We start from the raw sequence: 27208 nt of genomic DNA, 5'->3' as shown, positions 1-27208 counted from the left end.
GGAATAAATGTCTGTTGTTTAAGCCACCCACTCATGGTAATTTGTTATAGCAGCCTGAGCGGATTAAGACATAGAGACACAGCCAGGGTACTGTGGAAGTAGGGAGAGCTAACCTAGCTTGGGGAGGGAGTGCTTAAGACTTAAAGGGCAAGCAAGAATTGTACAGGTGAAAGGAGGCAATCAGAAAATACTCAGAAAAAAAAAAGATTTCCATCCAACGGTAGGCTTTTTCCTTTTGTGAATCCTCCACAAGGGTGGTATTTGTGTTTATGTTTGCATTACAAAGACAAAATTCAGGGCCTTGGACTTGGCCATGAAGCTTTATGTATCTCCAAAGGGTTTATAGATTAGGGAGAACCCTTCACCAGGGGATCTGATAAAAAATGTCAGTTCCTCTTCAATAGTAATAAAAGAGGAAATGACTTAGATGCAATGCTGGTTTATTGCTGGTGACCTAGGAGATCCCCAGGAGATCAGCTCCACCTTAAGCACATCAGAAAGTCACTTGTAAGGTGGATGTTGACCCCGAAATGGAGAGAAGCTTTGAAAATTCTGAAAAGTTTGGATCTTGGAAATAGAAAAGAGGTGGAAGGAAGTGGTAGATATGGTTTGGGGGAGGGAGTAACCAGAAAAATACAAAAGAAATAATTATTCTAGGAAAGATTGAAGGGGAGGGTTGATTCACCATACTGGTTAAGAATATGGTGGTGGAGTCAGATGGACAAGTGTTTGAGTTCTGCCTCTTCCATCTACTAGCTGAGTGGCTTTGAACGTGCTTCTTAATCTTCTCATAACTCAGTTTTTATCATGTTTAAAATGGGCAAAACCGGGGCTTCCCTGGTGGCGCAGTGGTTGAGAATCTGCCTGCCAATGCAGGGGACACGGGTTCGAGCCCTGGTCTGGGAAGATCCCACATGCCACGGAGCAACTGGGCCCGTGAGCCACAATTACTGAGCCTGCGCGTCTGGAGCCTGTGCTCCACAAGAGAGGCTGTGATGGTGAGAGGCCTGCGCACCGCGATGAAGAGTGGTCCCCACTTGCCACAACTAGAGAAAGCCCTCGCACAGAAACGAAGACCCAATACAGTCATAAATAAATAAATAAAAGAACGTGAATTTCTAAAAAAAAAAAAAAAAGGGCAAAACCATGCACCTCGTATTGCCGTTGCTGGAATCAAATGAATGCAAACCACCTGGTGTAGTTCCAGGTCTTTTAAAAAATCTATTTTTATACGCACCTATTATAATAGAGTATATTTTATACTACATTCTATTATTATTGTAGAGATACCACTGTCATCAGTGATACAGGCTATTGTTGTAAAGGATTGGGCACATTCAACCGACAGCATCCCTGGACTCACTTGATTTTGATGAACTTCCGACACGGCACAGTGTTCCTCACACACGTCTCAGTCAGCGGGTCTATGTCTTCCACGATGACAAAGGGGGCCTCCTCCAGCGTGACGATGCTCAGATGGTTGTCGTCTGGCTCACAGTCCGAAAAGGACTTGTACCTGGGCCACACGGCGTGCCTCAGGCTCAGGGTCTGGTTCTCCCACTTGCCCACCTGCAGTATAAAGAGAAAGACACACCTGTGCTTTCCTGCACCACTGGCTTCCAGAAAGGTGAGTCCTCCCCCGTAAGAGGTATGGGAGAGGAACCCCATCACCTTCAGGGCTTTTCTGCTACCTACCTCGGTGTACACTTCTGTTTATATGCTAAGAAAGATGGGGACAAAGGGAAAGCAGAATACTGGGCAGTTCCCATGCCCTGGGCTCTCCCCAGACTAATAAATATGGGGGTGGTGCCTAAGCACTGATGCCGCTGGAGATCCCCAAGTGAGTGTGATGTTCTGCCAGAGCTCAGGACCACTAATGTCATGAAAAGAGCAAGGACTTTTAGAATCAGAGGTCTAGGCTTGAATCCCCACATCTGCCACTTACTAGCTGTACAGCCCCAGGCAGGCTTTTAATCACCATGAACATCTGTTTTCTCATCTGTAAATAGACACAGTTCCACCTACTTTATAAGGATGTCGTAGGAATTAAAGAAGGCAATTCGAGAAAAGCATACAGGGCAGTGCCCAGCACGTAGTAAGGACTCCAAACTCTCCCTTTTAAGTATAGAAGAGAGTCAGTGAGAGGGAGAGAGATTTAAAAAGTGCTAAGAAAGAGAAAAAGAGGCAAGGGGAGAGGAAGATGAAGAACAAGAGCAGAAAAGAGGGAGGGCTGGCGGGAGAGACAAACACGGGGGGGAGAGCGGGCGAGCAGACGAGACGCTCCCTTCAAGCTCAGACACGGTTCTGTTTAAGTTGAAATTCAGGTGAATTTTTATTAATCCAGCACAGAGTGGAGACTTTTACTGCTTACTGTACATCAAGACCTGTCGAAACAGAATCGATTGTGTTCCCTCTGAGCAGCTGTCGGCATCTCAGTGAAATCAAATTGAAGGCTGTATGTTTTGAACCTTAATTTTATTTGACAGCTTATTGGCACTCTTCGCGTACACACGGGGAGAAAGCTGCCCCCAGCATTGCACTTTCTGCTTCCTCCTCCTGCTCCCACGTGCGACTGCTTGACACCACAGGTCAGCGCTTTATTTGTAACACAAACCTCAAGGAAAATACCTCGTCTGAAGACCTAAGTGCCAAGTCCAGCCTTGTCTGTGTTGATGTGACCAACTCACCTCTCCTCCTGTAATGTAAGTGTCACCAGAAATGAATCTCAGGCCCTTAAAGAGAATTCAGACACGCTGGACACCAGGAGAGGTGATAGGTGGCGGGAGAGAAGGCAATCAGTGCTCTGGAAGATGACATCATCATTCGGACTGGAAAATGTTTGCTGCTTGTAGAGAAACATGCCGTGTGGCCAATTACAAAACTGTCCAGCTTCACTGATACCTTCCTTTTTAAGTTAGGAAGGGCAGTAGAGTAATTTGGTCAAGCAAACACGTTCATCTCCTCATGCTGTGATGTAACACAGGCTGGAGAGAATGTGGAGCCCATCAAATTCTTAATTCATTCAACATAGATTTATTGAACACCAGCTATGTGCGTGCTGACACCAGCCCAGGAACAATGAGGGATAAAACAGAATGATTCCTGCCTTGTTGTAACCATCAGTCGGCTGCCGGACAAAGACCAAGCCAATAATAATAAACATGCAAAAAATAAAGAGATATCCAAGCTCTTCCTTTTGGAACATGTTATACCCATCTCTTTCTTTTTCATCTCCCTTAGAAAACTCAAACATAGCCTTCAAAAGAGCCTGGGCAGTTCAGTGGGTAAGACAATGGCTTTTGGAGTCACATAGAACTAAGTGCTAATCCTGGCTTCACCCATTAGCTGAGCAGCCTTGGGAAAGTTGCTTAACTTCTCTGAGCTTTGCTTTCTCTGTCTGTAAAATGTGGATTGCAACAGGATATGCTTTCAGAACTGTAGTGAGATTTGAATGAGCCAAAAATGTCCTTGAAGCATTGAGCACAGAACTTAACATGTAACATACATGGCAGCTGCTATTATTTTATTATTGTAGGTAGCATTTAAGATATAGCTCAAATATCACCTAATCTGTAAAAGCATTCCTGTCTTCCCTGGTAATAGAGAACTTTGTTCCCATCTCCACCACAGCATTTGATGCTATACTTATAACAATGTCACTTTTGAGCATGTCTGTGTAGTCAGGAAATGTGCCAATATTACCACTTAGTTTAATCTTACAAATTCCACGTGGTAAGGATTATTATTCCAGCATCACAGTTCAGCAAACTGAAGCACAGAGAGATTATGTAAACTGCCCAAACTTGCACAGCTAGTAAGTGGTGGATCCAGAGCTATACCATGGAACTATGTGAATCCAAAGGTGCTTTCCGACTAGTGTTTCTATTAATTGATCTGCAGTAATCATGTTATTGCTCCAAGACCCTTTCTTCCTTGTGGAGACAGCTCCTAAAGTCCTAAGGTAACATAAATAGAGGCAAAGCCCGTTTAGCCAGCAGAATCTTTGGTGATGTCACTGACCATGTCACATACCCTACACCATGGGAGGCAGGCAAAGGTTCCAGCCCAAGGCTGACTCATGGAGAGAGAGGCTGCAAAGGTTTATGAGTTCCCAGAGTGCAATAATTTCCTAAATCTCCTCTAAGTTCCTCTCTCCCTTCCCAACATGTCTAAGTAAGCACCCATGGGTCAGCCAAGGAGGGTGGAAGCAAGTGGTGGGTGGGAAAACTTGATTAGGAGCTGAAGCTTCTGTGTAAACATTGCCCTAGATCCTGAGAGCTCTTACCTCCTTCTCTGAGGCTGATAGGCTCCTGTTCCAAACGCCAAAAATCTCAACTCCAGGATTTTATATACCAGATAGGGGAGAAACAGACATCCTTCGCTTTCCCCTCCTATGTTCCTATTTACAAAGCACTATTACTGAGTCTGGAGTCTGTAGACAGGCTTAATAGAGATTCGTTTACTCCATAAATATTTACTGAGTGGCTACCAGGTGCCAAGCACTGTGCTAGGCACTAAGGGTACTGTAGTGCAAGCAGCACAATTTTTACTTGCAAGGAATTTTTATGCTAATTGGGAAGACAAACATGAGTCAAATAACCACATAAAAATATACATCATACAAACTGGGAGGAAGAAATAAAATACGGGTCTAAGACTGGAAAAAGGGGGAAAGAAATCACAGAAGTCTTCCCCAAGAGGTGGCACTTAAGCTGAGACTGGAAATCCAAGATGAGTGGATGAGGGGATAGAGGGAACAGAGGAAGGAAGAGCCCTGCAGGCTGGCAGGGGCCAGAGGATGCAAAGCCTTGCAGGTCCAGTTAAGGAGCTGAGATTTGCCGTTAAGAGTTAATCTAGTCCGTTATCCAGAATGGAAAAAGAAATGAAGAAATCATCATGAACATGGGTCCATATATAACTTGCCCAAAAGTGGAAGATTCTTGCCCCCTCCATTCTTTTTTTTTTCTTTTTTTATTATGGAAAAATGTTAACTCATACAAAAGTAAAATACTAGAATGTATCTCCATTTTCCCATTATCTAGCTTCATTAATGACTAACTCATGGCCAATCTTGTTTCATTTATGCTCCCAACCACTCCTCCCATATTATACTGAAGGAAATCTCAGACATCATAACATTTCATTCACAAATCCTTGATTTGATTTAAATACCTGATTTTCATTTGCTTAACAATATTATACCTCAACAACCTATGTGTTTGTGTATATGTTTCACTCATTAGATTGTGATTCCTCAGTCTAGCAGGGATATATATATATATATATTATATTATATATATTAATATATATGTATATTAGTTGGTTTCTATGCCCACAGCTTCTCACTCAGGGCCTGGTACAGCTGGATAGGTATTGATGGAATGAACGAACACACCACACTTAGCAGAGTATGTAACATTAGATGACAGTGGTTTGTATCTGCTAATCCCAAACTCCTAATTTATCCCTCCCTCTCTTTCCCTTTGGGTAACCATAAATTTCTTTTCTATGTCTGTGAGTCTATTTCTGTCTTGTAAATAAGTTCATTTGTATCATGTTTTTTTAGATTCCACATATAAGTGAAATCATATATTTGTCTTTCTCTGTCTGACTTGACTTCATTTAGTACGATAATCTCTAGGTCCAAAGATTATTAGGCACTATTCTTAGCACTATTTTAATTCTTATAAACACCCTATACACAAGAAGAAGGTGTGGGCAGATGATTTTTATCTCTATCATGAATTTTGGACTTGAAAACAGTCCCAAATTCCCCCAACTAGGTTGTGTGGGAGAAGAAAAAAAACTTTACCTTCAAAATAAACTGGGGGCTTCCCTGGTGGCGCAGTGGTTGAGAATCTGCCTGCCAATGCAGGGGACATGGGTTCGAGCCCTGGTCTGGGAGGATCCCACATGCCGCGGAGCAACTAGGCCCGTGAGCCACGATTACTGAGCCTGTGCGTCTGGAGCCTGTGCTCCGCAATAAGAGAGGCCGCGATAGTGAGAGGCCCGCGCACCGCGATGAAGAGTGGCCCTTGCTTGCCGCAACTAGAGGAAGCCCTCGCACAGAAACGAAGACCCAACACAGCCAAAAATAAATAAATAAATAAAATAAATTTATAAAAAAAAAAAAAATGAAAAATAAACTGAATTTTGGTGATAAACCTTTAAATGTTTTCAGCAAATAAACTGAAGTTTTGAGGACAAAGAAAAATAATTGACCGCTAATGGAGAAAAGTGATTTTGTTAAAAGAAATGTAGAAAGGGGAAATTAACTTTGCAATGATTTTTTTATCTGTTCTTATTAATAAAATTTAAATGCTGTGCTTTTAGAAAGCTAATTCCTCTTCAGCTCCTAGGAAGTGTTTTGTGACAGCGCAGTGATTACTTATCAAAACGTTCAGCCAATATTTTCTCAGAGCAAAGATAATTTCATCTCCAGAAACTGTCGTAAGTTAATATTCATCCCTTAAGGTCTGGTTAAATCCATAGCGATGTCACAGAGGCTGCAAGAGGCTGGAAGAAATGAGGTTAATAGATGTTTGTGACTCTCCTTTCAAAGAGGTATGAGTGCTTGATCGTATTTGATCTATTCATGAAATGCTTACAAAAGACAGTTAAAATCACCTCACAACTGTTCTCTCCCAAGCCACTCCCTAAAAGCGTGTATCTAAACACCAAGATCATAGATCCACCTCTACTCAAATCCTTCCATGACTCATACTGCTCACAGAACCAATCAGACTCCTCTTACATTAATGGACCCTACAGTATAGGTCCCATCAACCTCAAAACACTCTCTCCTCTCTCTCTTTCTATCCCTTTTTTGACTTCTCTTTTGTACACCCTATACACACCCTCACACTAAAACATATACATCTACACCTTCAAACACACATACGCTTACACCTACACATACTCACACATGTGTGTACGTATATATGTATATGCATATCTGTATACAGTTAACCCTTGAGCAACGTGGGGTTTAAGAGCACTGACCCTTCGTGCAGTCAAAAATTCGTGTATAAGATATAGTTGGTCCTCCATAACCATGGTTCCTCCATATCTGCAGATTCAACCCACGGGGGATCATGTAGTACTGCAGTATTTACTACTGAAAAAAATCCACATATAAGTGGATTCAAACCCATACACATGCACACATATATATATCATATATTTATACATCTATACATAAACACACAGCTACACTCATACCTACCTGAATTCACAATACACACATACACTCACCTCCACACACGTACAACTACACATACACACATGCCTAACACACACCTACACTCACACCTCTACACACACGCACAATACTAAGCCACAATGACGCATACACTTTTTTTTTTTTTTTTTTTTTTTTTAATGAGGATCTTGAATCAGATGCGTATGTTTTGATTGATTGATTGATTGATTGATTTTGGCTGTGTTGGGTCTTCGTTTCTGTGCGAGGGCTTTCTCCAGTTGTGGCAAGCGGGGGCCACTCTTCATCGCGATGCGCGGGCCTCTCTCGTTGCGGAGCACAGGCTCCAGACGCGCAGGCTCAGCAGTTGTGGCTCACGGGCCCAGCCGCTCTGCGGCATGTGGGATCTTCCCAGGCCAGGGCTCGAACCCGTGTCCCCTGCATTAGCAGGCAGATTCTCAACCACTGCGCCACCAGGGAAGCCCAGACGCATACACTTTTCACTCTCACCACACACACCCTGAATGACACCCGTTTCCCCGCCTTTGCCTGCACTACTTCTACGTGAAATTCCTCTCCTTCTCATCTCCACTGACTGAAATCCTACCCATTCTTTCCAGGCACAGCTCAAATACCGTCTCTCCCCTGCAGCTTAATACTCCAGCTGGAATGCGGTTTTGAGCATTCTCTTTTTCCCTTGAATTCTCTCGCTTGTTCATTCATGAGCTCAATACACATGCGTCCAGGGCTTTACACTGTGCCAGGCACTGCAGGAGGCTCTGGGGTACAATTGTGAACAGTGCAGGCTGGTCCCAGTGCTCAGACTTTCCAGTCTGGTTAGAGAAGAGGAGTTAAAGCACACTGGCCATGAGATAACATGAGATAATAAATGCGGTAACTGCCATGCTGGGGTGCGCACAGGATACTACTGGAGCAGAGAGCTTCCTGCTCTGCAAGGAAACCAAAGATGCTTCTAAAGGAACTGACCAGCAGAGCTGGTGTGTGGCTTGCTCCGGAGTTCTATCTTTGTTCACAGGGCAATGGACTTGTGTAGAGGGATGGGGATGGGGATTATTGAAGATTTTTAATCAGAGGAGGGATACAATCAGTCTGACGTATTAGGACACTTCTTCCCAGTGCAGTGCAGAGAAAGGGTTTGTGCCTAAAAGATTCTGAAGGCAGAGTGATGGGTCAGGAGGCAGCTGCATTAATCTGGATGAGTCTGGCATAGGGCCGCATGGGGAGGGGGCATGAACTCACAGGATCCCAAAGTGGTGGAATCAATACAACTTAGAGACCGACTGTGTAACTGTACGGGGGTGGGGATTAAGGGCTCAGTTTGCCCTGTATTATAGAATCTCTGGCCTGGCCAGCCTTTCACACAACATGACCCACATCGGCTGTAGTACAGTGTTCACCACATTCCAGTTCAATAAATATTTGCTGAACTGAACTCGATTCAGATGGCAGCACGGCATCAATTTTTACTCAGAATTCAAAGTTAAAAGAGGAGAGTCGCCTGTTTACTCAGATTCTCTCCTTGGAGACAAGACAATAGGGATTGCAAAATTAAAAATCAGAGATGAAATTTATTAAAACCGACAGTGAAAGCAGAGTTCACGCTGCCTGTGCTCCAGCTTGGCTGGCCCTGGTTAGCTCACCGAGTGATTTCATAACCAAGGGGGAAACAGGTCTTAAAACAAACACTTCACATGTGCAAAACACCGGAAAACATCTCACTCCAGATAATAAGCAGGGATTTACTCCCAAGCTGGAGAAAATGTGAGTAATTAACTCTTCAGGAAGATGAATTTCAGGAGAAAAACAAAGCAAACAGGAGGCCAATTTCTCTCCACCTGAAATATAAAGTCTTCTAAAGGACATAAGATAAATGTCCATGAAGGAAATTTAAAATGACTTAAAGTCCATATTTAGCATAAATAGCATCACCGGTTAGCATCACTTCCACGCCTCTGCATGCAAACGCAGAGCTAACAGCAGGTTTACACATGAGTAATTTTGTGTCTTCGGTTGCTGCTCGAATCCAAAAGTAGATCTGAATTTGATTGACCTGGAAACTACTACAAAGATGTCTGAGACACAACCCTGACTTGATATTAAGTTGAAATGTGCTCTATCTGGAGTAGTTTGCAGTTGAGTCTAGTGATTTTTTGTGAATCAAGACCTAATCTAAAGTTCGTTCAAGACAGCTAGAGTCTGCTGAAACCAGATGTCACATTGCACCCCAGATTTCCCCTGCATGGTATATTCAAACAAGCTTCTACAACAAAACTGCTGAAAAGCAGGTGTGGACCAAACCTACTTTGTCTTCAGTGCCTTGGGGTCTCAGATGGCCACTGGCAGAGTGAAACTAAGAATTGCTTTTCAGGTGTTAAAGTAAAGCACCTGCTTCCTTTGAATGCACTGTCTTAAATGCAGTTACTGAAGGTAGTGGGATTATGAGACTTTAGCAGGAATAAGAACCTCTCCTTGCGGGTTGATTAAGAATGCAGACTCCAAGGGGAAAGAGGGCGGAGGGATAAATTAGGAGTATGGGATTAACAGATACACACCATTATACATAAAATAGATAAACAACAGTGATTTACTGTACAGCACAGGGAACTATAGGTCAATATTTTGTAATAACCTATAATGGAAAAGAATCTAAAAATACACATATATAAATAACTGAATCACTTTGCTATATACCTAGAACTAACACAATATTGTAAATCAACTATACTTCAATTAAAATAAATGAATGAGTGAATGAATGCAGACTCCTAGACCGCTGGAGTGTATGCATCAGTAAATGTGGGATGAGGCTTGGGAACCTAACTTTTTAACCAGGATCCCAGCTCATTCTGTTCTGGGTGATCTAAGAGGAGCACCTAAAGGGTCACACGTATGGCTACCAGCAGGATTAAACACAGCAGAAGGAAAAGATGGGAATCTTTCTTCCTGAGTTTCTTATGTAACCAGTAGCAATTGCCAGCAGATCTAAATGAGCTGAATCAGCTATTAGAGCCTTAATTAAATTCCTCTCAGTTGAAATTTCAGAATTGCCTGATTGTTATACAGCTCACATTGGAGCAGTTGATTTTTTTCCTCCTATAATAACTGCTCTCAGGATAATCTAATGTCTTTATGGATAACGGCATTGGCTGTCTTAGGACTCAGCACTGATCTGGTAATTCATGGAGACGTGTTTTGATCACCGTTATTTCCTCGAACAACCTGCCTATTGCTTCCATTCTCCTCTTGAGGTTCATTCAACACGAGAAGAGCCCAATGCTCGTTCAAGCTCAGATTTAAAAGTGAAAGTCTCTGGAACAATGAGCTTCCATTTTCTTCAAAAGTTCATTTATTATCTCCAGTTCTACAAAGTTCCTCTGTTCCCAGGTCCCTGGGGATGGAGAGAAGTTCTGTTTCTTTGGTTTATTTTTAATTATTTACATGATCTTAAAAAGTGATGTGTCCCGGTCTTTAGCTAAACAGTTAATAGTGTTTTCTTTCTCTCCTTTGGCTCCATGTTGGAATCATTTAACGTTAGAGACTTGAAAAATCAGCAAAAAATAAAAAGGAGCCCTCTCACAATTACTAATTAATTTTTGAACCCTCTCCTGGGAGTCCTTCATTATGTAACTTCTGTATCAGTCAGCCCTCCAATGGGCTGTAATAATTATTAAATAATGAATAAGTATAACAACTGGCATGTCTTGAGACACTGTGACCACCCCAACATGCACTTTCTCATTTTACCCTCACATCCCTGTAAGGAAAAGGTCATCGTTACCCTCATTTTATAGATTGGGAAACTGGGAGCTGACGTGACTTGCCCAAGATCAAAAAAGGAAGAGAGAGCATCTGGAGGCTGAGCTCAGGCCATCTGACTTGAGAGACTGGGGTCATCACCACTGTTTGATATTCCCAAGGTTGCCATCAGATTTGCTCTGGGAAATATCAAGGCAAACAAGGGAAATGAGGGAACATTCTACGGATCAACTGGAAAGACCCCGCTGCGAGTAGCGATGCCCCGAGGAGCTGGGATACCTGAGCTCAGCCTCCCCAGATGCATGGCCTGTCCCCTTTGGAGAGGGGCAAGTGCTCTCTCCCTGTGAAATACAGGAGGAGGAGAGAGAACAGCCAGACGTGGCTATCATGTGGTTTTCTTTCATGTTTGCCAGTTATTTCCTCAGTGTACCTGTGACTTGATTCTTCTAAGGACCTTGAATTCCACCCTGCTTCATGTCTCTGACAGCAGCGCTGCAGTGAGCCCTTGCAGGCTTGAGGTTGCTAACATCGACATCCAAAAGGCGATTAGAATAATAGATCAGGGAAAAAATCAGCCGCTCAAATGTGAACTGCGTGACAATTAGGTAATTTGGGGATTTCAACCAAGAGGAATGTAATTTAGGGCTCTAATAGCTGATTAGACTTTTTCTTCGCCTCTGTGGTAATCTCCATCCATTACGTAAGGGGCCTTAGAAGGGAGGATTCCATCTTGCCTCTGTCACACGTTGTACCTGAGATGCTGACGGCCAAGACGATGTGACTCTGTTTACATTGCTGCATCTGTTATCATCAAAATTTGGACTTAAACTTAGTTGAACTCCTGAAAAGGCTGTTGCCTTGGCGAAGAAAACCAGGATGCCTATAGGTCTGCAAAAACACTTCAGGAGGAGGTGTGAAGGAAAATGGGACAAACACAGGACCTGGAGTGGGGGAGGATAAGCACCTATTATTGGACGAGAACTTGACCTAAGGACTCTCTATTATAATAGTAGTGATAACCACGATTATTTTTTTTTAACACCTTTGCAAAGACAATTTAGAAATACGGAAAAGGTTTTTCTTTTGACCTTCTAATGTACTTTTCTGAGTAAATTTCAAAGATCAGTGTAGTTTCTACTTGTAAGATAAATGAAATACCATTTGCAATCTGGCAGAGTAAATAGCTCTTTCTTGAATATTTACTTGAAGGATATTTAGCAGCTCTTTGCTTCCTTGGCAGAGTTGGTAAGAGTTAGGAGGTAGTCAGGAGCCCTCCAGAGCTGGGCTGATAGCTGAGAGGGCCCTTCGTTCATTGGGATTATCAAGTCATTCTTACCAGCCCGAAGATCATGACAAAGCTGGATATGAATACAGGTGTGACTCCTCCTCTTACTCTTGGGCAACTTTTTTTTTTCCATGAAAACCTTGCAAAGTGGTAAAAAAAAACTGGGGGCTGAGTGTGTAACAATTTATAAAAGGAGATAAGTTCCAGGTAATTAAATTACAGACTAAGGAAGAAGGAGACTTCAATGCATCAAACCTGACTTAAGGGATAGAACGGGCCAAAGGCTCGTGGATTTCCTCACTCAGCATTATGTAAAAAAGCCAATTCCATTTGGATCTCAGCCTGAACATTCAAAGTTAACCTCATTGACAGTGTCTGCAGAGTTTTAAAATAAGGTTATAACACCTGGGGGTATTGATCAGTTGCAAAGTATTTAATCCTCTCGACCGTGAAAAGTTATTGGGTTGTGAAAGTTGAAGGGTTTGGAACACTTGGTGTCAGGTCTCTGATGGGCATTTATTCTTTCATATCTGGGGCAAAATAATACATTTAAGTCTTTGAGATGGACGTTTTCCTCCTTCTAAATGAAAGGGCGAGCCAGGGGTTGGTGCCTGAGGCCCTGTTGGTTATTACAAAGATGCTAACGAAAGCACTTGTGCGTGGGTGAAATCCATCCCTGTGATGAAATGCACCCGGATCAGAATTTCAATTCTCCTTAAATAAGATGGTATTTTGACAGTCGTTTTTCTTTGCTCAGCTCGGGCCCCAAACTACTTTGCTCCAGGCTTGTCTGAGTCCTAAAGTATTCCAGTGAGAGGATCCTTTGAAACACTAAAGCCAACAGAAGATTTAATGGTGAGGGAACAGTAATAAGCTTAACCACAGCTTTGCCCACTGTTAGAAACATGATTATTACAAGGTGGTGTAGGAGACAAGGATCCCCTTGGGATGGGCCAGATAAGACTTGCTATTTCAGAAAACTGAGCCTAAGTAGCCCTCCACTGTCAATCCAATTTCATCCAAACTGATTATCCTCATCTTGGACACTAATTAACAATGCCAGAGCCCCATAGAATTACTCGGATGAAATGAAAATCTTGGTGACCATCCAGGGAGCTACTCGGCATTTCTTACTGAATCATACTGGCAAACTCATAGTTCAAAAGAACCCTAGACTTGGAGTCAGAAGACTCAAATTCAAGTTCAGTGATGATGCCTATGAGCTATGTCACCTTAGTTAAATTAAAACTTTTCAGATTCACACAAAGTATAGCCAAAGGTGGAAGCCCAAGATTCCTGTTGATTCTGAGTGTTAACGACCAATAAGCAAAGCTATTAAGCTATTCTCTAGGTTTTCGGTCAGATAAGGTTGGATTACATTGACTCTTTGGTTAATCTACTCAACAAATGTTTATTGAGTGCTTACTACGTGCCATACACTGTCCTAGCACTGGTGATACAGCAGTAAATTGACTCCAAGCTGGGGACTGGAAAACTCTGTCCCAAGGGCCAGTGGTTTTTATACAGCCCATGAGCTAAGGGTGGATCTTATATTTTTAAATGGTTGAAAACAATGGAAAGAATAATATTTTGTGACATGTGAAAATGATACGATATTTGAATTTCCATGTCCATAAATAAAGTTTGATTGGAACACAGCCATGCTCATTTCCTTATATGCTGTTTACGGTTGCTTTCACACTAAAAACAGCAGAATTTGAGTACTTTCCATCCAGACGGTATGGCCCGCCAAGCCTAAAATATTTACTAGCTGTCTTTTTTATAAAATGTTTACCAAGCCCTGATCTAAGTCTCTGTGTGTAAGCAACCCACCAACTAATAGGGAAAATAAAATACAATGCTCTCAGAATTAGTTATAAAATAAAACAGAAACTGAAGTAGATGCAAGGGAGCATCAGAAGTGGAAGAGGAGATCTGGTGAGAGAGGGGAGACCTTACGAGAGGAACGGCAATTGAGGGAAGCTGTAGAACAGGCAGAGGAGTTGGAAAATCAGTGTGGAGAGAAGAGACTTCTAAGTTGAACGAATAGTGTGGACAAAAGCATAGCAGTTGAGCTTAAGGGACATGTTTGTGGACTAGGAATTTGCCCAAATTGGATGAAATACACAATGTACAAAGGGGATGAGAGAGAAAGAGGAATAAAGGGATACAGTGGGACAAGATTATAGAAGCCCCTGGATAGTAAGCTGAAATTGCTATGTGCACATTGCAATTTGGTTGCATTTGAGTTCAAACTGGCAATTGGCCTTGGGATCCCTTGATGACTTAGCACTTGGGGATAATACTAGTGACTTCATACATGTATGGTTGGTATTTATCAGCTCCCACATCTTTTGGAATTGTCCTATTATCAAATGATTGTATCATTTCCTTCATGAATACATTCACATTTGCCAGACTATCTGGATAAAGTGAGAGGTCAGTTTATTGACCTTTCCTCTCCATAGGCCATCTCCAGCCCACTTCAGCCACTCACTCCCATGAGGAGAAATGCACTTAGAATTGCTTGATTCAATGATTCTCAATTTAGAAAGACCCACAGTGCTCTCACACTGCTATTCGCATGTCTCTTCTCCAACATCATTTTGGCCACGGTCCCAGGGCCCTCTCTTTCCTCCCAGTTGATCTGTTCATTCAAGCCTTCACCTCTTCCCCATTCCAACCCAGACCTCTCCATCTACCACATCAGTACATGTCCTGCCATATCCACAACTATCCTGCCCCCACTCTGTCCTCCTGTCACACCTCCCTGGTACCACCTTCTGCCAACTCAGTCAATCCAACCACTTCCTCACCTGAAAACCACCGAGTATAGGTGGACAGCATCACGTAACCGCATAGATGAATACTCTTTTGAATGTGAGGACCCCGTCTCTGACCAAAAATTCTTTTCCCTTTTCCTGATTGGCCACCTTACATTCCCTAGGAAGTATTTCAAACTTTCACATCTGCCCATAAGAAAGTGCAACTCTGCCAGCTCCATCCTCACTTCCAGCTGATGAATCTGCCTCTGATTTCATGGTCTATGGACAACCTGCATACCTACAAACTTACCTGCCTTGGCACACATCTTCCTCCTCCCCTCCTCCACTGCTGACAGAGGCCTCTCTCCACTAATCCCGTCATCTGGGAGCAGGGCACAGTCCTCTTCTGCACCAACCTCTCCTCTAAAACTGGCCTCAACAAGATCGCCAGGGGCCCTCTCATCACTAAAGCTAACGGGTGCATCTATTTGACACTGAGACCCACTCCCATCTTCCTTGAGTCTCTCTGCCCTAGACAGTCATGATCCTACCCTTTCCAGGCTAGTTCCCACCTCTTTGACTTCTCTAGCTCCGCCAAAATGCAAGCTCCTCTTTTTCTGCACACGTTTTACATGTCCTGACCCTCCCTCCTGCCCTCAGACCTCCATGCTCAGGCATTGACTACTCACTCTTCTGTTATCATCTCTATGTTGACCATTCTCAGACATGGTTGTCTTTCACCAGCTCCTCTCTACTGCCTCCAGGAAACCTCAAACTCAACAGGCTCAGAGCAGAACTCATCATCTTACCTTCAATTTTTAAAAAAAATGCACAATTATTCTCCCATGTGCCAATATGACTTCTTGAAATCTCAGCCTTGGAAATATTCCTTAGTTCACCCCTCTCCCTCCACCCTCATTTATATTCCATCAATTGCCAAGCCTTGATAGTTCTAATATTTGATTTTTCCTTGTCCACTTCTTCCTTAAGTCAGACCACCACTCAGTCCTGGTCCTCACCTGTCACTGGTTTCTGCCATCACCTCAAGACTTGTCCCCCTGCCCCAGATAGCATTCCTCCCAGCCTATCCTCCAAGCTGCAGCCCAAGCTGTCACTCTAAATAGCTCTGCATATGTGATCATTCCACGCTCCCCCTTAAAGCCTTTGGATGGTTTCTCACTACACTTGGAATCAAGTGAACATGCCTGACCGTAGCCTAAATGATCTATCTCATTCCCAGGCATCTCTAGCTCTCTGCATTCACGTCAGCCTCATTTCTGACAGCCAAATCCCTGTTCTACCCCTGCCCCCCATACAGGGACTCAGGAATCCCCCAGCACTGATCACAGCCTTCTCAGAACGCTGAGCTCCCCTCTCAGTGGCAGGCATCCATACACGCTCCCGCCCCCGCTGCACAGAAAACCCTTTCCCACTCTCTGCCTGGCACCCTCCTACCTGCACTTCAGAGCTCAGCCTAGAGAAGAGCTCTTCTGGGAAGCAGTCCCTGATGACCCCACAAAACTGGCTGGGTGACCTCCTCTTTGCTTATCTCATCAAGTACCATAAGTACCCAAACACCGTCCTGTCCGCCCCAGCGGGCTCCCTGAGGGTGGGGGCTGTGCTCTTATCATCCCTTACACCCAGCCCAGCGCCCCTCACAGAGTAAACACATAAACGTTTAGTAAGTAAACAACTGAATAGATCAATATACCAACATGACTGCCATAACTATTATCCTCCTGTAATCACAACTTTATTTGTCTTCTTCTGGTAATATGTACTGAAAAAAATGTGGATTTCAGAGTTGGCCGAACTCGAGCCTGAATATCAGCTCTTATGCTTACTAGCTGTGCAACTTGGCTACGTTTACTGTTTCCTTCATGGGCCTTAGTTTCTTCTTTCACCCAGTAAAGTGGGTATGATAAGAGTAATCATATCACATGATTGCTGTGAGAATTAAATAAAATCATGCCTACAAAGCAGTTATTACTCTGTTTGCCACATGGTCACCATTGCTCAACCAATATTGGGTGTTTTATTATATTCAGGGCTCTTGTAAGAATTACATTAATTCCTTTATGTGAAACGCCCAGCCTGGCCCATAGTAGGTATTCAGTCAAGGTTAATTCCATCCCATCTACAATGTGCAGGTCCTCTTGAGATTGAAGTTAAACTCTAAATGTAGGGCACAGACTATCTCCAGAACAGGAGAGAGCAAGGCATTAATTTTATCAAAACTCCAAGCCCAGGTCTTATATACCAAGATGTCATTTAGGAAATACACTTGCTTTTTTCCCCCAAAGGGAGACAGATAAATTCTTCACTTACTCTCTCCATTTTTGATAGAACTGATAGTGCCTATTAATATAATTCTGCACACAGAGAAGGTCTTGCCAAAAGCAGCCTGGTGTTATGTTAGCTCTATCAATAAATCCAAAGGCCTGACAATTATTTTTAATTCCATTTGCTGGCTTGAGGTTATGTACAATTAATGCATACTATTAATTTCATAACTATAAATGTAACCCAAGCTTTCTTGGATCTTTATGCCCCAAAATGAAACCTTATGAATGTACTTTTGAGTTCTCAACTGGTTAAGAAGCTGTACTGTGGGAAAAAAGAAAAGAAGTAGAAAAAGGAAATTTCAGATACATTTCCAAGACACATTTGGAAGAATCATCCTGGCCAGAGTGCTAAATGTCATTATGAGGTTAATAATATAAAATCCCCAGAATTTATATAGCCCTTTGTGGGTTACAAGTTGCTATTTATTATCTCACTTCATTTGGCCTTCATTGCAGAGAGTCACATAAAGGTGGAGATATTATTACAATTTTTCAGAGCAGTAAACTAATGTTCATTCAAGTAACGTGGACCAGATAAGGAGAGCAAATAGGTGAAAGAACTAGAGACAGTTTTCTGACTGCTGGCCCAGGACTTGCTTAATTGCCTATATTTCAGTATTCAACTCCTTAAATGGGACTCAAAGAGAAAACAAATGCAATGATTGTTTAGTATGTTCATCTTTAAACTTGAAGCCCAACTCCTCTGAGAAAAGAGAATGCCAGCAGTAGGCTTCCAGAAACCCACTCAAAATGCAGAAACAAACAAACAACAACAACAAGAAAAAAACTCTTGATAATTGTCATTAAAAAATCCATACTGTACTGTGCATAATGGCTCCCATTTGTTAAAGTTTTTCTACTATGTACCAGGCCCTTTGCTGGATATTTTACATGTTATTTATAACCCCCCAAGTTATGAAGTGGCTGGGTGACCGTGTTGCAATTAATTCACTTCTCCAGCCTCAGTTTTCTCATCTGTAAAATAAAAATAATTATGAAATCTACCATTTAGGGTTCTGGCGAACATAAAATGAGATAATGTATGTAATATGTTTGGCTCAGGGCCTGTGGCACAGTCAATGCTCAGAAATTGTTAGGCTCTTTGTTTCCACTATTTGGAATTATTATATATCAGAAAAACAAACTGCGTGCTTTTCTCACTTGTATCCTCTACCTCCCACAGCACTGGGTGATGTCCCCTGCATTTCAGAACTTGATTGAGGAAGATAACAGAACTTAGTGGTCAAAGCATGGGTTTCAGAATCAGAAAAATGGGGGTTCAAAACTCGGTTCAGATCTTGGAAACTAACCAGTTCTTTGTATTCTTTAGTTTCCTCATTTATAGAATGGGGATAATAATAGTACCAATCTCATAAGACTTTGTGTGAATTAAGAGAGATCATGTATCTAAAGCTCTTTCTGACATACAGGAAGCATTTAATAAATGGTAGGATTAATATCCTTACAGAAACCCCACAGGGTAGGTATTACCATTGGCTCCGTTTTACTGATGGAGACACTGATTATCTGAGAAATACAAAGAATGGCAACTTTTCAGGGTTGACTTGGGTCTCAGAACTATCAACGCCTATGAAATTGATCAAACACCTCTCTCTCTCCTAAATGTCTCAGCTACTAACCAGTGCCAGGCTCAATGAAGCGGGAACGAGGGCATCAGCCCATTTCTGCTGACCATGGTGCTGACCTGGCTTTGCCTGCATGTACCACTCCCTTATCTTTGGACACTGATTTGGGATTTGGGCTCTGGATTAGACACATCTTTGTCTCCAACTTCTGTCCTGATTGATTTATAGTATAACTGGATGGGTGTCCCACATTTTTGAATCCTCATCCATTGTCAACAAGGTGACAATTTCTGAATGCAAAGGTCAGGGTGTCATTTTGGTAATGAAACTCAAATCCTTCTGTGTTGATTCGAGGCACCAACTCGAAAGCATCTGTGGAGAGAGATGTGTACAGTCCCTGACAAGGAACCCTGGTCAAGTTTCTTACTCTGTCTGAATCTCAGCTCCTCACTTGTTAAAACAAGGTAAACGTTCCTGCTTTTCCTCTAGGAGGGGTGGTTGTCAGGATCTCTTATCCAAATCCAATTCTTGCTCTCCTTTTCTACCTCGTACCTGCCTGTCCTGTTTTCTTCAAACACACTTTAATCGTGGAAAGAAAAAATATGCCATCAACTATAATCTGCTGTGCACACAGAGACCAGTATGGTGGGGAATGATACGAAGAATCAGGTTTCTTCCAACTCAGACTGTCTGTTTCAACTTTAAAGTTAAACACAGCATAATCAAGGCGACATTGTTTTCTTCAAGTCATTTTACAACTCCCTTCAAGGGAATGAGAATTGATTCTCTTGTCTTTTCCCAACTTCAGGATTTTTTCCTCATATGCATTTCCAATGGAGTCTTTATTTGCACACTGAGAGAAATCAAGATGGTTCCGCCCCTACCTCCTTCCTTCTCAAACAGGTCCATTCCATCTTTCTAATTTGCAGAATTATAATTCAAATGGAAGGAAAGGAAAATAGACTCCAAGAACTCTATAGATATGATTGCAATGAGTTTTAAAACACATTTTCAAAAGACAACGGCTACAGATAATGAACGTATGACGGTGTAATGAGGAATGAACACACAGCATATTGCAGAAGTGGAGGGCGATTGACAGCTTTAAGTTTACAGAGGAATGCTGACTGGTTTTGCACAAAGATGTGAGAGACTGATTATGTGGCAGATTTTCACAAATGGGCAACTCATTAGAATGTTTTGGGCTAAGATCAGGAAGAGATGCCTGGTTCAGTGGGGAATCTTGTACCTCTAACAGCCCATCTTGCAAATACTGACAGCATGTCCACCATGCAGGGATGGGGGCTCCCAAGGTAGGTTTCCATAATTAAAGCAATCACAACCTTCACTATCAATATACAATGAACCCCCAACTCTACCATATGGTGTCATCAAAATAAAATTGACTTTATCATCTGACAGACCTGAGCTGGAATCTAGAAGTTGCTACTTACTTGCTTCTGTAACCTTGGGCCAGTCATCAATCTTCTCAGAGCCTCATTTTCTTTATATATAAACTGGGGAAGGGATGATAGTACTCATGTCAATATCTGTTTAAAAGGGGTCAAAGTAATGAATATAAAGCCCCTAGGCTATAACTATGACACAGAAATTATTATTTTTTATTATTAATTATTTTTAAAATGTGGGGAAATATATCAAGGTATCAGATAGCCAATTTTCTCGTTTTCAGCATCTAGAAAGCACAGTAAGTCTTTCACAGTTTAGAGATCAACACTCAGAATATTCAATCTTTTTCTATCTGCCTTTCTCTCTGGCCCAACCCAGGCTCCAAAGCCAAGAAAAACAGCGTAGTGGGAAGTGCAGCTTCTGCTGCCAATAGCACAGATGAGAAAACCAAACTGCAGCTACAGAAGGCAGCCTGACACAGCCACTTGTAGCCAGCAGCAGATTGCTGGGGTAGTACTCTTCACTGTTCTGCCTCTTTTCTTACAGACAAATGTCATTCCTGTCTGCACCATCAGCATGTAAACGAGGGAAATAACAAACATGACAGACACAATGCTAAGAAAGTAGAGAGCAGGTCCAGACAGCAAATCATGGAGGTCTGGTGGTTGTAGGTGGGTGGGAAGCAATCCAGCTGCAGCTAGCTAACTGGATAAATTGTGAAATGAGGAAAAAATAATAAGGGGCTTCAAATGTTTGTGATTCAGTTAATAAAATGGGCCAAATGATCTTCACCCTTTGGATAACTCTTCTTCATCCTTTAGGACTCAGGACATATGTTAGCTCTTTCGAGGAAGCCTTTTCTCATCCCTTTCCTAATACCCAGGCTGGGTAGGTGTCCTGCAGTGCCCTGGGCTTACCTCTACTATCAACACCCATCTATGTTGCAACTGAAAGTTCATTTCTCTGTCTCTCCCACTAGACTGTGACCTTCCTGAGGGCAGGGACATTGTATTATTCATTTTGGCTTCACCCACACCTACCCCCAGCCTGGCACAGAGTAGGTACATGGCAAACAGATCAGCAGTGGGTAATTGGGTGGGGGGTCGAGAGTGGCTGACCAGGTGGATGGTTGAAAGTTGGTTGGTCAGATGGGTTGATGGATGGATGAACGGACTGATGGTTTATCATATAGATGACTGATCATTGGATGATTGGCTGGGTGGACAGATAAATAAACATATAGATCAATCACATGGGACATTCATTGTTAATAATTAATGTATCCTAAAGAGTAAGATTTGCGTCTACATAAAGGGCTAGGTATTGTCATTCATTCCCTCCACTCAACCTCCAAGGAAGATAATATTCACAAGAATCTCTAGGTCCTTTATGAAAATTCCCATCATTCATCCTAGAAACTGTGTCAAGTGGCGGAATGAGCATTGGCCTGGGAGACTCACAAGACCTAAATTTGAATATTTTCTCAGCTATTGAAAAAATGTCACTGAATATCTCCAGGTCTTCCCTACTCAACAATCAGAGAATACCACCTACATCATAGGGTTATCACTGTAGCCGAAGTGAAATAATAAATATAAAGCCAATGTTGTAAGGTTTGGCTTATAATAGGTGCTCAACAAATGCTTACCATTTATTTGCCTTATATTCAGAGGATGTCTAAATTCAATCCCCTTACTCTACTCATTTTCAAACTTATTTTAGAAATTTTGTATCTTTTCCCCAAAAGAAAGCTTGCTTGGAGCACCAATATACCAATCAGATGAAGCTTTACCATCTCTGGCTATAGCTGGATCTTGTCTCATTAATCCCTATCCAGTCAGAGACCCCTGTGGCACTATGAAAGAAGCTAGCATTCCAGGGAACATAGTTAGAAAAAAAAACTTTCTCTTAGATAACGGAGGAAGTCTGTTCTATGTTCTGCAGCACTGAGACCAAAGCCTGGTGTTCATCCTCTCATTCTCTCCTTTCCTCCCTTCCTCCCTCCCTCTCTTTCCCCTCTATCACAGGAGCTCAGGGCTTTGCATTCACTTACAACACAGAAGAGTTGATGACCCAGTCAGAAAAAAAAAATGGTTTTCATCTGTCTGTTCAGGACTTTCTAGAAATACTTCCAACTGAGAGGCTCTCTGAATAATTTACTCATCTGAGATCATTTCAATAATCTATTCACTCATTTTCATAATTGATGGCAAGGCAAGCTGTCAAGGCTTTAGCTTTTGTCTTACATTTATACCATCTGTCAGCTTAATTATGCCCCTTCACTCTCAGACAGCTTCCTTATCAAACTGGGTTTGTGAGTTGGGTAAAGATGGATACTCCAGATGACATACTGGTTGATTCTGGTTCTATTGTAATACTGCTTACGTTCAAATTCTGCCTTCACCATTATATGACCTTGGGCAAGTCATTCATTCCATGTAGCTTTCAATTTCTCTCCTATAATATGGAGCTCTAATGATAACTGGAGCTGGCATTTACTGATCATCTACTATGTGCCAGTCAGTGTTCTAAGCACTGGACATAATATTTTGTTTAATTTTCCCAACAACCCTATGAGGTAAGTACTATTATTACCTCCCTTTTATATATGAGAAAGTGCAGCGAATACTGTGATATTTAAGGGAGATAATGTATTGAAAACACTCTGCTTGGTGTCCGGCATATAACAGGAGTGTAAAAAATGGCAGCTGCTGCCATCATGACCCACCGTCAATCAACAGCACCATCATCATCATCGCCATCAATCATCTTTATCATCAACATTCCCATCAAGGCATGTTCCCATAGAGATGTCTTTTCTATGAACTGCTTTTTTTAAATTTCAGAAATCTAGAAAACTATTAACAGACTATTGCCTTGCAGAAAAGCATGATTCAACTGCTGTTCTTTTTGGAGTTAGGTTTGTATTACAACTGCAAGAAGGGAAGGAAGGAAGGAAGGGAGGGAGGGGGGAGGAAGGAAGGAAGGAAGGAAAGAAAGAGAGAAAGAGAAAGAAAGAAAGAAGGAAGGAAGGAAGGAAGGGAGGGAGGGAGGGAGGGAGGGAGGAAGGAAGGAAGGAAGGAAGGAAAGAAAGAAAGGAAGGAAGGAAGGAAGGAAGGAAGAAAGAAAGAAAGAAAGAAAGAAGGAAGGAAGGAAGGAAGAAAGAAAGAAAGGAAGGAAAGAAGGAAAGGAAGAAAGAAAAAAAGAACCATGCAAGACAGAAACAGATACACATACACACACACAGACACACATACACACACACAGACACACACACACATACAAGGAGGTGGCATCACTCATTTCAGTTTGATGTGTTAATTTGCTATAGACCTATTGTACTTTCCCCACTGTGACCTAACAAATTCTACCGTGTAGGTATTTAAAACAGTCACCATGCGTGACTCTAGGGAAGTCAGAGGATAATTTTAAATCTTTTGTAATGGCTTAATTTTCCCTCTTTGTGGCTTACATCATTTGAGAAACTTAATGATCATTATATAAGGAAACAAATTAAATTTCACACAGCTTCTGCTAAGGTGGTGATATTACCAAACCCATTTTACAAAAGGGCACTTGATTTTAGCTGTGGATTTTGGAGAATAAAGGAAACAGAGAGAAAGGGAAAGAGGGGGAGAGGAAGGGATGAGAGATGAACCACGTCGTTTACAGGCATGACAAATTTCTTCTGGAAGTACTCAGTCCAGAAATGCCTAAACACAAACCCATGCCGAAAAAAAATTTTTTTTAAAATCTTTCTGACTTCTCTCTTTCATGAATCTCTCAGCAAATCATACAGTCAGTGCCATGTGCTTTCAGTTCTGTTGCTGAAATTTCTCAGATGCCATTGCCACTGTTCTAGTTTACACCTACATTCCCTTTAACCTGAGCTACTTAAATAGCCCCTTAGAAAATTTCCCCAAGATCCATGCCAATCACCATTTTATTTTTGAAGTAGTTGTTTAGTTTTTATCTAAGAGAACAGGCTATGGGGTTCTTATCCTGGCTTTGCAACTTATTAGCTCTGTCATCTTGAGCAAGTTATTGAATTTCTCTGGGCCTTATCCCCTACATATGTAAAAGAGGGCAATAGTAGTATCTGCATCACAGTGTTCATGTGAGCATTAGATAAGTTTATATATTTGAACACTTAGCACCCTGCATGGTGTATTATCAATACTAAACGAGTATTAGCTATTACTATTATTATTTTTATGTTGTTCTCCCATCTCAAGCTCTTCAACAGTACCCCAAAGGTGACTGAATAAAATCCCACAGTCTATAATTCAAATTCCAGTATGGTCCTTCATGCCCATAATTGCCCTTTAAACAATCTGCTTTCGTCTTCTATTGCCATGTAACAAATGGCCTCAAACATAGCCACTTGAAACAATGCTCCCTTATGACCTCACAGTTCTGTAGGTCAGAAGTCCAGCAGGGCTCAGCTGGGTTCTCTGCTCAGGGTCACATGAGGCCAAAACCAAGCTGTCACTCAGCTGGGCTCATAGCTGCAGGATCTGGGAAGAATCCACTTGCAGACTCATTCGGGTTGTTGGCAGAGTTCAGTTCCTGGAGGTTGTAGGACTGAAGTCCTTGTTTCCTTGCTGGCTGTTGGCCAGAGACTAAACTCATCTCCTAGTGGCCACCTGCTTCCCTGTCATGTGGCCTTCTCAATCCTCCAATCCAGCAGTCAGACAATTCCTGCTTATGCTCAAATCTCTCTGACTTCCTCTTCTGCTACTAGTTTCAGAAAACTCTCTACTTTTAAAAGGCCCGTGTGTAGAGAACAAACCTATGGACATCAAGGGGGAAAAGGGGGGGTGGGATGAATTGGGAGATTGGGATTGACATATATATACTAGCTAACATGTATAAAATAGATAACTAATGAAAACCTGCTATATAGCATAGGGAACTCTACTTCACTTTGTTGTACAGTAGAAACTAACACAATATTGTAAAACAACTATACACCCCCCCAAAAAAAAGGCCCATGTGATTAGGTTAGGCCCAGCCTGATACCACTCCTTTTGATTAACTCAAAGTCAACTGAAAAACTCCTTTTGCTATCTAACGTAACAATCACAGAAGGCATATCTCGTCATATTCACAGGTCATCCTCCTAGAAGAAAGGATTATAGAAGAGTGAGGGTCACTGGGGGTCATTCTTAGAATTCTGCCTACCATACAAGCTATGTTTCAAACACATTGAACTCTTTCTCAAATGAGCCTTGAGCACGCTTACTTCTGGACTTTGGCTTTCAATGGTTCTTCTGCATGGAATGGCCTCCCCACACATGTTCAGAAGGTCTCATCTGAGACCCTGCTCAAATTAGAAGTCCTCTGTATAGATGCCCTTGATCAGCCAGCCTACATGTAATATATCCCTTCTCCAAACATCATAGACTTTTATCAGAGCACCTTCTGTGGCACATTTCATACTGTCTTGCAATTACGACCATCTCCTCATGCCCTATGACACTCTAAGGCAGGTCCATGTCTCATTGCAACCCTCAACAATGGCTTGCACATAGTAGGTACTCAGGAAATTTTGCTTGACAGAATAAAAGTGTGAATAAATTAGGGTTATATACCCCAAATTCAACCATCTCTGCTTAAGGGGGACAGATTTAACTAAAATATCAGTTATTTAATAACTCAATATTTGTTGAGGCCACACCAGGTGATAGGAACTATACTACATCCATAAACAACGTTTCACTTGGCACTGTTACTGTCTCATTCAGCAGAGATTACTCTAGGTGCTACAGGACTCCAATTTCCTTATTTCCTTTTCTCCTGTACCACTGCTCTTAAGCATTGCCACTAAGCTGTGTATTCCAAAGGAAGAAAGAGGCACAAAGACAGGAAGCAGGAAATCTTGATAGCCAGGATGACCTAGATGAAACCATTTTTTCAAGATAACAAAGAGTAAATCCATGTCCTAAAGCAGTAGTTCTGTATCTTTAATGGGCATTGCTAGGGGAGCTTATGAAAAAGCAGAATCAGAAATGATTATTCTGTAGGTTTGAGGTAGTGCTAGTACCGCAAAAGTCTTAGCACCTTTACATCTTTCCCATGATTACTCTGATATGAGTAGCCCACAGGACCACACATGTAAAATGACCACACTAAAAGATGTTCCTCCTTTGGGGAAGTTCGTGAAAAAAAATCCTTTCATTCTTGTATCCATTCTATAAATATTTATTGAGTCACAGCTATTGAGCACCAGAGATACAGTGGTAAAGGAAAAAGTGAAAACCTGAAAACAAACAGTATTCTCTCAGTGCTAGTCATAGCCAGAATTCATGGCTTCATCAATGCACTGCCATCGTTCTTCTAAGTAAAGCGAGCACATAGTAGAAGCCATAATATATTTCCAGCTGCTTGTAGGACGTATAAACAATGCACTTCAGTTTTAGCAATTCGCACAACTGTTCTATCAATTGTAACTTACTGGTGTCCTCTCAATTATAATTTTCCTCCGTGATTTCTTCAACGTAATCATTGGAGTATGTGTATGCAGATGCCAAGTATACTGTTTGCATAAATACTTCCATCTTTTAGCAGGATGAACCTTTTGGCAGATAACGGATATACACACACACATACACACAAGCAAACACACACACTAGAAATCTTCTGCACATGAGTTCTTGAGACTCACCAAGCCACCTAGGTTAAATGTGGTGGGAAAGTGATGGAGGGGTAGTTAAAATACAATGATTTAGAAGCGAGAGAGTTATGACATTCTCTAATTAGAGACCCCACCATAGGAAAACTGCACCCCATGCATACACCATTGTGGGTGAAAGCCTCGATAGATCTGGTAACACACTGAT

General features: G+C 42.0%; 1 protein-coding gene across 2 annotated transcripts in view; it reads right to left on the bottom strand.

The window, feature by feature from the left end:
- The window catches only part of GRIN2A (glutamate ionotropic receptor NMDA type subunit 2A), a 372220-nt gene that overhangs the window by 85195 nt on the left and 259817 nt on the right, over positions 1 to 27208 (bottom strand). For both annotated transcript variants that reach the window (XM_007188412.2, XM_007188413.2), the window contains one exon: positions 1364 to 1569. In XM_007188412.2, coding sequence (XP_007188474.1) covers positions 1364 to 1569 — 206 coding nt within the window. The remainder of the gene's footprint in view (positions 1 to 1363; positions 1570 to 27208) is intronic.

Source organism: Balaenoptera acutorostrata, chromosome 15 (assembly GCF_949987535.1).
Source record: "Balaenoptera acutorostrata chromosome 15, mBalAcu1.1, whole genome shotgun sequence".
NCBI lineage: Eukaryota > Metazoa > Chordata > Mammalia > Artiodactyla > Balaenopteridae > Balaenoptera > Balaenoptera acutorostrata.
Note: the sequence above shows the minus strand (reverse complement) of the source record. Positions and strands in the feature narration are given on the sequence as shown.